Source organism: Uloborus diversus, chromosome 4, assembly GCF_026930045.1.
Source record: "Uloborus diversus isolate 005 chromosome 4, Udiv.v.3.1, whole genome shotgun sequence".
In the NCBI taxonomy this organism is placed as follows: domain Eukaryota; kingdom Metazoa; phylum Arthropoda; class Arachnida; order Araneae; family Uloboridae; genus Uloborus; species Uloborus diversus.
The window spans coordinates 137,078,492-137,089,817 of record NC_072734.1 but is presented as its reverse complement, the minus strand read 5'-3'; the positions used below and the strand labels follow the sequence as shown (position 1 = coordinate 137,089,817).

The window sequence follows — 11,326 nt, the reverse complement described above, 5'->3', positions numbered from 1 at the left end:
CTTATGAAATAAAATACAAAATAAATGCTTTGAAATGCCTCTGATATATTGTATACAAATTTCAGATAAACATGTCAGACAAATTTTTCCAAAAGTTAACAGTTTCATCAAATGGAACTAGAATTCAAGCCAGTTATGAAATCATATAGAAGTAGCTACAAAACACTAATGCAGCCAGAATTTTTTTCTGGAGGTGGGGGGAGGGGATCAAGCGGGCTAAAATTACTTCCTGGGGGGAGAAGGATGATCATGACAGCCCTCTCATATGTACAAAAAAATCATACAAACTAAGATTATAAGATATAGCTTAATAACAAGGGTTCTGTGGAATTTTAACCACCAAAATGTCCCCTTGCTATGCCCCTAGGATGCAATATTATAACTTGCTCAACATATTCTGTTTTAGTAGAAAAATTTCCTAACACTTTAATAATAAATACATTTAATTATAAAATGTTTCAAATAAATCATTGCCTTAAATTAAAACAAAACATGATTCCGCCAAAATTTACATTGGTTAAAATGAAAGACAAATGTAGAAGCATTATTTATTAAAAACTGAGTATCCTGTTGAAATTGTTTGGCAAAAAAGAATTATAAATATTACATATAAGTCGAAAATATAGAGTCAAAAGTATTTTTGTTTTCGAATATAAAATTTAGAATACAGCTTTGAAAAATATTTTTACAAAAAAAAAAAAAAAATCACAAAAATTAAAATAAAAAAAGGGGGGGGGGAGGTTACATGATATTTCCATGAACTTAAGAAAAACTAGATTGAGTATAGGAGTTAGTTTTAAGCTGTAAAAATGAAGGCATTTCTGACCAGAATCACAAGATTATTTGGTAAACTGAACATTGTGTCCAGTAGTTAAAACTTGAATGTGTTATCATTTTAATTAAACAGAGGTAATTGAATTTCACTCAGATAGTGATAAATGTTGAACTTCGGATCTACATTTATCATTGCATTGGCATGTCAACATAGGAAATCTCAAAGCAACAACTCTGAGATTGCCAATGTTGATAAGTTTGATCTCCAAGCAGACATTTCTTTGTTTTTGGCTTTTTTCATTTTCCCCCCACTGTCCACTTTTAACCTTTTTAAGTGTGCTTTTTCTATAATTATAATTTCTTTCCATTACTGTACTTTGCATTTTTAATAGTTGCTTTGCACATTTTTAGGTTAAAGTTCCTTTATTTGCTTTAAATTTGTTCTTGTTTATTTTTTGTCAGTTTAAAAATGTTTATATATATTTATATATATTCTTTTGTTTTTAAGCTACTCAACAACAGGTTAAAAAATTACATGTACAATCAATATAAGAAAAGAACTGTGGTACCTGAAAACTTTATTTTTTTATCCATCTTACAAAAATAAAAAAAAACTTTTGTGAATGAGTTATTTTCCGACTACCAAGGTGCTATGACTTTCTAATAATTTTACCCATTTAATATCAGTGGAAACATTTTTCAGAAAATTTGCCATAATATGAGAAGGAATGTAAATGGCATAAATAATAATATTAACTGAAAAATGAGACTCACAGGAATGCCTGCTAACATTGCGAGGAAAAAGGAGTTGACTCATAGAGCTAATAGATTATGCTAATTTATTTTTTTAAGATATATATTTATGAAATCCAATTCAAAGAAAAATTTAAAATTAAGTAAACTCCAATGACAGTATAGTAAGAAAAAAAAATTATGTGTTTCACTTCCATCTCAACTTAAAAAGTCAATAGTCCTCAATACCCAGCTCTAAATATTTATTCTTTATCTTTAAAAAAAATTGTAATGGTTAATAATGTTAAGGCAAACTATGTCGAAAAAAAAAAAAAATCAGTCACATTCAGAACAGATTTCACGTCCTTAAAATATTTAAGTACTCTATTTAAGCACATTATTTAAAATCCCTTCTAACACTAAAAAGCATACCTTGAAAAAAATAAATAATAATAATTATTATGAAAACTTGTGAAATTTCTAGTGAGATCTAGAGTTGGAATTAACTGAAGAGGAAGAAAAATCCGAACTTTCCTAAAAAGCATGGCAACATTATAAATAATAAACTTATGATGTCAAAAAACATCAAGGAATATTTCAAAAGAGGTAAAGCAGTCTTCTTCTCAAAGTACATTCTTAAAATTACTAATTTTTTAGACTGAGCTTAAAAGTCTTCAAACATAATTATTTTGTTTTCAGTTTACACCAACACACCACAGTATTTTTTTTTTTTTTATAACAAGATTGAAATATGCATAACTTATCTTATTTTCTTTGAAGTATTTTTGAAAGGAAATTGTTTTCGCAATATTTCATTCTCATCGCATTCGTCCTTTTTGGGTGTGTACAAACATTTCAAGCCCGCAAGGAGCCAAAATAATGTTAAACCTGCAAGATAAAAGTTTAAAAGTATATTATTATAACTGAAAAAAAAAAGAGCATCATGTCATACATAAGTAAGATAATATGGCTGCATGTTTTTCTTACAACAACAGTATCACATCTAAAAAGTTTGTTCGCGTTTCGCCTTTATTATCTATCAAAAATATCTTAAATGTATGCAAAGATTATCAGTAAAATATTATTTTTTTTTAATGAAGTCTGAATATTGAAACAAATTAAATATAATTATTTCTTTTTTTGAAATCTAAAAGCGAATGCCGATAATTTCATAAACAAATGTACAGTAAGAAAAAATAATACTTTGATGAATAAATTTCTAGTTTTGCAAAAGAATAAAATTGACATATGTAGTTCTTTTTTCCTATTTTTCACATAATTTATACTTTAACGATCAAAGCATGTGCTCACCATCTGTGACCTTGTGTTTAATGAGTGGCCAGCTCAGTCTGAGAGTGAGACTGACAATGAACCTGCATTAAATTGTATTTGCAACAAGGAGAAATGAAAATCTTCACTCTCTGCAGGAAACATTTTCTGATCAACTATTACACATTAAAAAGTTCAAACTAAACAAGGTTTTAAGTTTCAAAAATGCTTCTGCACTATAACAAATTTCAGAGAATGTCCTGAAGAACAGCAAGGTATTTATTATGATATTTACTATCAAGAAATATATTTAGACAAATTTTGCTGAGCATGAAAGATTTAAGCAGTAAGTTACTACCGCTAAGCCAGGGCTAAGGCAGAACTACATGCAATATACTGACAGTTTGGTTGTCCCTGCCAGAGATTATCGAGTTGAACTGCACCATGTCAGCGGACTCTCGCTGGTGAGATAAATTTGCTTTATCAACCAGTTTGTTGACACTCACAGCTTCAATGAGATGACATCGGTCTCCAGCTCGGTTATTCCCTATTCCAGACTGTTGAGTTCATAACAAGGGCAAAACTGCAATCTCTGTATGGGATAACCTAACTGTCCGTATACTGCATGAAATATTTACTTTTTCTTTATTAAAAATTAACATTTCTTGAAATTAGCAATGTACTAAATAATTTAATTAGCATACATTCCATAATAATTTTTTCATGATAAAGCTCAAGAGTACCTTTCTTTTCTTTTTCAATTACTTTCCTGAATTTTCATCATTCTAAATCTGTTCTGTTATCTTTGAAGAATTTTTAGTGAACTCTAAATATTAAAATATTTCTCAAAATATGTACATCTAATTATCTGAACGAAGAATGACATCTTACAACTTACCACTTAACACACAAGGATAAATTGTTGGTCCATGAATCAAAACAGTCTTGTACAAACCTCCTTCTATAGCAAAAAAGCTAAGGTAAAGAACAATTACACAGACTGCGAGCCATAGAATCCTGAAAAGTAAATTAGATATGATTACATGACTCTTCTCATTAAAAAGAAATTACTAAAAAAACGTTTGAATTTTTTATTTCATATTTATTTGATTTTTGGAATAATTTTACAAAAAAACTTTTTTCTTTCAGTAATACCACTAAAAATGGTAAAAATCCATGATTCAGATGTTCTGAGTTCTTGAGGTTATACTTAATGTGTAAAATGAGACACAGAAAAATTATTTAAAGTAAATTACTAAGAGATAACAATGTGATTTTTTTTTTTTAACTCTTTATAAGAAACTTACTTTTTTTCTTCGATAAAAAAGAAAGAATTCAACAAAATGATGCCATTAATCAAAGACCAAAATCCATATACTCTGCCAAGAACAGATCTATCTAAATAAAAGAGAGAATAAAATCAAAACATTAAAAAAAAAAAATCTATACCAATGAAGAAATTGACATTTTAAGATATGATTTATTTATGAAAAGATTAAGCTTTAAAGAGCATAAATTCATTTAATGCGTACTATGTAATGTATTAAATGCATGTAACAAACTGTGAAATAAAAACAAGATTGTTAAAAGTAATAAATAAAACAAGAAAAAAAATGCAAACTTATTTAGCAATTTACAAAAATCACATCCTGTCCTAGATCAATATTTGAACAATGACTCCATTAGGACAGTTTCCTTGCATTTTAAACAAGGAAAGCTAATGGCAGTTTTGAAACAGAAAAGTTCTTTTTAGTAAACATTTAGTCAGGTGTGCCCACTGGGGGGGGGGGAGGGTCATGGTGAAGACTACACTACAGTATTAAAAATTTTCTGGGGAAAAGGGGGGGGTTGAGAGGTATTTTTCACTGTTTTGGGGGGGGGAGGCCTTTGCAATACTTAGGGGAGTGTGCCCTTGGTATTAGGGGGGGGGGGGTCGCACCTCTGTTTTGGTGCAAGCTCTGTTAAAAAAGAGCAAAAAATGGATAGCATATATTTTAAAACAGTTTACACTTTATGCTATTTTTTAAGATGTAACTTTGAAGAAAATATTTTAAATTATCGGAAATGAATTTTTCCATTTTTTCCACACACACATCCAAAAAAAAAAAAAAAAACCAGAAAAAACTGTTCGGTTTTTTTTCCACTACTTCAAAATGAGATTTTTAACCTCTTGTTTAAACTCATCATACTGCTGATAGTGATGTTTCAATTAATTACATATAAGGAATGCTATGATCTCCCCCCCCCCCTAGAAGACAGAAGGTAAATTCAGGCTGTGGTATTGTTTGAAAGATATTGTGTCTTAAGCAGAAAGTCACCACCTATAAGCCAAGGCGTTTGCTTTCAATTCACGAGTTGAACCGAACCATGCTGCAGGCACTCGCTGATGAGATAAATTTACTTAATCTCTGCCAGTTTGTTGCCACTCACAGATTCAATGAGATGACATCTGCCTCCAGCTCATTCCTTAATCCAGACTGATGAGTTCCAACAAGAATGAAACTTCAGTCTGGATGTGATAACCCGGCTGGCTGGTATGTTGCACATTGTGTCGTTTTCCATGCCAAGAAAATCATTCATGCATATTTAATTTGGCACAGACACTTCATTTGGATAAAATTTTCGTAACGGTTGCAATTATGTCAATGTATCATTTTGTTATGACTGTTTTTACAATTCTCTAGCACAGCCAGAAATTAGCGTCTGGGTAGGGGTTTTGATTTCAGCTACCTGTAGATGTAAATAAACTACCACATTAGAAATGGAAATATGTGCTATAATCAAGGTTTCTGGGGAAATGACCCCAAAATGCCTCTTTTTTCTGGCTACACCAAAAGCAGCAACTAATTGATGAAGTTACTGATAGAAAACTTTTTTTTTTCTTTTTTGAGAGAGCGGGAGAGAAAATGGGTATGTCAGGGAAGCTGTATGAAATGGTCCCTTAATAGAGAGAAAAATAGCATTAAATTAATCAGAGGGATTTCTGATACTTCAAATTTTGGTGATTTTTGTGAGGTGATCTGCTGGAAAGGGTTGGTGAACATTGAAGGCTTTAAACAAAATTTATTTATTTTTAACTTCCGTTAAAAAAAAATTAATTTAAAATCAAAAAGGGATTAACATCTCCCAACAGCCATTGCCATAACTCTCATTTACAAAAAAAAAATAAATAAATAAATAAATAAATAAAGAGAGAGAGAGAGAGAAAAAGACTAAAAAATTTTTTACTTTGGTTAACTTTTTGACAGCTGCAGCATACATAAATCGTAAAAAAGAGGCACTGGAAGAGAGTACCATGCAAACTTTACATAATATTGCTGTAAAACATGTTATTTACATTAAAACTTATAAAAAATACTGTATTATTCTAGATTTTTACTTGTCCAACTTGACATTAAACGAAGAGAAAAATATAAAGCTAAAAAGAAAGAACAATTAAAGAATTATAAAAACCTTGCAGTTGTTGTAAAGATGACTCTTTGACTTCATTTCCAAAAAATTTTGAATGCAGAAAATTATCATTAGTAAAAGACCGGAAAGCAGCACCAAAGTTAGTAAATGCAATAAATGCAATCCAGCAACGTAATGTAACCGTCAACCAATGCGGCATCATTTCGTAAGAAATTTTGATGCTTATACTTTTTATTGCATACTTACAATCAAACGGTAATAAAAACGAACACTTGTTTAAATTTAAGACAGCTTCATTTCAAAACCTAATAGGAAAAAAAAGATAGCAGACTATACAACAACGTATATTGCCAATACGATGTTTTGAATACATTAATAATATGATTCATGAAGATTTCCTAAAACTATCAGTTTAATCTTGTAAAGTATTTACGGAAAGATGAAATGGTTTAAACTAAATTGGAAGGATCCATTAAAGTAAAACAAGAACTTCTTTTTCATTAGTTTCCCTTTTTAGTTTTTCAAAGATTTAAAAGTTAATTTTGGCAACATTAACTGCTATAGGTTACAACAACTTTTTCCTTCCTCTCTCTGGTTGCCTAGTTTGGCTCATACTAGCCATTTTGGCTACTTTTGATCCCAGTTTTGGCTAATTTCATGATGTGGTTTGGCTATTTTTCTAAATAGTCATCTGGCAACCCCAATAGACTAATTACAATAACTCTAATTATTAATCTGGTGGCAACCCTGCTTCCTCCTGCCAATTGGCGAGAAAACTTCCAAATGATTTTCAATGTTTTGAAATTTTAAAATGATTTATCCTGCCAAAGGGTCAAGCAAAGCTGCCAAGCCCTGAAAGTTGTTTGAAGTTGAACGTTGAACGAATAAAAACGCTCATGCGCGCGAAGGTTGCATCACATGTGTCTTTAATATTTAGTTATTTGTAACCTCTGAAGATCCACAGTCGAGAAATAAATGTTTTGAACTATTTATCCGTTCTGAGTGTTAATAATCTGAAATTTCTCCTTCAAAGTATTTTTCGGCACCGACACTCCTCCTAGTTGAAAAATGGAAGCATTAATTCCTGTTATGAATAAACTGCATGATGTGTTTCATACATTAGGAACAGATTCCATTCAGCTGCCGCAAATAGTAGTCGTTGGAACGCAAAGCTCGGGCAAAAGTTCGGTTCTTGAAAGTTTAGTTGGACGGGATTTTCTTCCTCGAGGAGCAGGTATAGTTACTCGTCGCCCATTGATATTGCAACTGATTTATGTCACAGAAGATGATGAAACCGTCCGCTCTGCTGAGGAAGGAACTTTAGGTCTGAAAGAGTGGGGTAAATTCCTACACACAAGATCTAAAATTTACTCTGATTTTGATGAGATCAGAAAAGAAATTGAAGCAGAAACAGAAAGAATGAGTGGATCAAATAAAGGAATTTGCTCAGAACCAATTAATCTGAAGATTTATTCTCCTCATGTAGTCAATTTAACACTTGTAGATTTACCAGGAATTACCAAAGTTCCTGTTGGGGATCAGCCAGAAGATATTGAAATCCAAATCAGACAACTCATTTTTCAGCATATTAGTAACCCAAATGCAATTATATTAGCAGTTACTCCTGCAAATACAGATTTTGCTACATCGGAATCCTTAAAGCTAGCAAGGGAGTGTGATTTGGATGGACAACGTACATTAGCTGTTGTAACAAAATTGGACCTCATGGATGCCGGTACTGATGCTGTTGACGTGTTGTGCGGAAAGATTATTCCAGTTAAGTTGGGTATAATAGGAGTTGTTAATCGTTCGCAGCAGGATATTATAAACAAGAAAAGTATTGAAGAAGCAATTAAGGATGAAGCTATTTTTCTTCAGAGAAAATACCCAGGATTAGCTTCTAGAAATGGAACTGCCTTCCTTGCTAAAACTCTAAACAGACTTTTGATGCAGCACATTAGGGATTGCCTCCCAGATCTCAAAACCAGAGTCAACATTATGATATCTCAGTATCAGTCGCTTTTGAATTCTTGTGGAGAAGCGACTGTTGATCAAGGTCAGACTTTGCTACAAATTATCACCAAATTTGCCTCGGCCTATTGCGCCACGATCGAAGGCACAGCACGCAATATTGAGACAAGTGAACTGTGCGGAGGAGCTCGAATTTGCTTCATTTTTCATGAAACCTTTGGCCGCACATTGGACATCATAGACCCACTTAGTGGACTGACAGCATGGGACATCTTAACCGCCATTCGAAATGCGACCGGAACAAGGCCGGCCTTGTTCGTTCCTGAAGTGGCATTCGAACTTCTTGTTAAACGACAAATCAGAAGGTTATTGGATCCGAGCTTACATTGTGTTGAGCTTGTGCATGAGGAAATGCAGCGCATAATCCAGCACTGTGGACTCGAAGTTCAGCAGGAAATTATCCGTTTTCCGAAATTGCATGAGCAAATAGTTGATGTCGTTACGCACTTACTCAGGCGTCGCTTACCTGCTACTAATGCCATGGTAGAAAATCTTGTTGCGATTGAACTGTCATACATCAATACAAAGCATCCGGATTTTCATAAAGATACTGCACTTGTGCATTCTTTGGTTAAACAGTTGGAAGAGAGTGGACGTAAGCGCGTGGATAGCAGTTCGAAAATCATCCCTTCTGAATCTAATTGTTTTGAAACAAATGAAAATAATGATAGATTCTCGGATTTCAAGAAATATTCAAAAATATCTTCAAGCCTGTATTCTTTGGGTAAGCTGAGTGGCAGTGATTCAAATCTACAGGGTCCTGTAAGTACATGGATGAGCCAGGCCGGAGATTTGTTTAATTTGAACGCCAAATCCGAATCAAATAAAGAACCTGCCTCTAAAGTACCTCCTGAGGCTTCCAGCTCCCTGAACAGTGCAGTCTGCCCAAGTCCAGTTAAAGCTGTTAATTTATTGCCAGAAGTTCCTAATATTACTTCAAGAAAACTATCAGCAAAGGAAAAGAAGGACTGTGAGCTTATTGAACGCTTGATCCACTCATATTTCATGATCGTACGGAAAAATATTCAAGACTCTGTTCCGAAGGCTGTAATGCATTTTTTGGTGAATTATGTACGTGACAATCTGCAGAGTGAACTTGTCACTCATTTGTATAAACATGACAATTTCTCTACCTTGTTACAAGAATCGGATCATATTGCAATCAGGCGCAAAGAGACGGCAGAAATGTTGAAAGCCCTACAGAAGGCTAATTTGATCATAGGAGAAATAAGAGAAACTCATATGTGGTAGTATAATTTAAAATAATTTGTTTTAAAGCTTCTATAGGATTGCATAACTGCACAAACTTATATAAATTGTTAATGTAGAAATTAAAATTGCTATCGTGTGAAAACAAATATTTTGAATTTCATGATAATTGATGAAATTCTATATATGTTGCAAGATAATTACTGGTGTTACTGTGAAGACTCTTTGTTCTAAAATTCATCAAGGTGCTCATCAGGGTTCGTCAATATATATCACGATACATATCTGATATTTATTTTGAAAATATCATGATATTTTCAATATTTATGTTTTCAACTATGGTATTTTCAATATAAAAAGTATATTAATCATAGTAATATTGTTCATTTATTATTAAAAATAACCAAAAAGTAATATAATATTCCATTTTTACTTGTATTTTATATTCATAAAATTATTAGTTATGTTGCAATTTTAATTCATGTTAAAAGTCCCTAATTAAGTATTAAACATTGTTCAAAAAAAAAACTGTCTTATGACTGTGCACTGAGTAATGCATATTATTTATTTATTTATTTCCGAATCATATAAATGTAAAAGTAGCTAACAGAAGAAAAATGAGTAAAACAGCTTATGCTAACTGAACTCCATTAAAATTGATAGAAATGTAAAATGAAATATTGGGTTGCGTTCGACGAAACTCACTGGTCGACCGGCAAGTAACTGGTTACTAACCGAAGCGTTCTATGATCAACTGGTTACCTCAGCGGTTACCATTTTAAGCAGTTGATTGGTTGATTGGAGCATGTGATCATTAGCTGTCACGTGATTAACTAACCGGTCGAGCTCGTTGAACGCAACCTTAGATGTAAATTATGAAAGGAACATTAATTTTAAGTCTACATATTGTACTTATAATATAACAAAATAAAGTGATTTGAGGATGCATTGACTATTTCAAAGACTTTAGTTTGTGCTAATTGAAATTATCTGATACATATCAAAATATTGGGTATTATCAATATTTTCGAAGATATCATGATATTTTCGAACCCTGGTGCTTGTTGTAACCTTATCAGGTTCACTCAGGACTAGGCATTAAACTTCTTTATTTGCTACATTTCGTTATCTTTCAGTGTTTGTTAATGCGTCCTTTTAACTTTTTGTTTGCGTATTACTAGTAAAGAACCTTCTAAAAATGTTATTGAGTCTTAATTCAATGACTTTTTTTAATCTATTATTTGTGTAAAAATCCTCTGTTTTTTTAAAAGCCATCTAAATCTCCTCAGAATTGTAGGTCATAAGATAAAAGCTTGTAAACAAAAATGTATTATGTAAAAGTTGTTTCTCATTTAATAAATCTTTGTTTAGTTTCTGTCAAAAAATATAGAGTGGTTTTCTAAATTAGGCCAAATATGTATCATTTGCTATTTGCATTTGCAATTTTTATAATAAATGTCTAGTACTGGGCTGTCCAACTGGCGGACCGCATGCGGCCCACCAACTTCTTTTTCAGCATGTTTCTTTTTTCAACTTTTTATGATATCAAGAAGCATCCGAGACTATCATTTTTGGTCAAGCCGGGATCCCTGAAATTTCCTCTTGATTACTCTTTTACTCCTGTCACTGCATTGGGAGAAAAAGGTACAGGACATCTACACGTCAAGGACAAGCAGTCCTACCCCGATCCAGGCATGTAGCTAGAACTTTGTTAAGGGGGGGGGGGGGGTCCAAGGTTTCACGAACTTCAAAAGAGGAGGCATGCTAAAGCAAAATTAGTAGCTCATATTTACGTTAAAAAATAAATCCAATTAAAACTAATTATTAAAATATGATAAATAACTAAAATTAATTAAATAATTGAAATTGATAGAGCATTTATTAAAAAATTATTTAACAA

The 11,326-nt window shown here is 32.2% G+C and overlaps 2 protein-coding genes across 2 annotated transcripts; one reads left to right on the top strand and one right to left on the bottom strand.

Moving 5' to 3' along the window:
- Nucleotides 1-1,976: 1,976 nt before the first annotated feature.
- On the bottom strand, nt 1,977-6,475 carry LOC129220227 (uncharacterized). Its single transcript, XM_054854591.1, has 4 exons — nt 6,229-6,475; nt 4,083-4,173; nt 3,674-3,792; nt 1,977-2,394 (listed from the first exon to the last, which is right to left on the bottom strand). The coding sequence occupies exons 1-4, from the start codon at nt 6,386-6,388 to the stop codon at nt 2,267-2,269; spliced, it is 498 nt and encodes a 165-aa protein (XP_054710566.1). The 5' UTR covers nt 6,389-6,475; the 3' UTR covers nt 1,977-2,266.
- Nucleotides 6,476-7,060: 585 nt separating this feature from the next.
- LOC129219850 (dynamin-1-like protein) lies at nt 7,061-10,811 on the top strand. Its single transcript, XM_054854160.1, has one exon. The coding sequence runs from the start codon at nt 7,255-7,257 to the stop codon at nt 9,466-9,468; it is 2,214 nt and encodes a 737-aa protein (XP_054710135.1). The 5' UTR covers nt 7,061-7,254; the 3' UTR covers nt 9,469-10,811.
- Nucleotides 10,812-11,326: the final 515 nt, after the last annotated feature.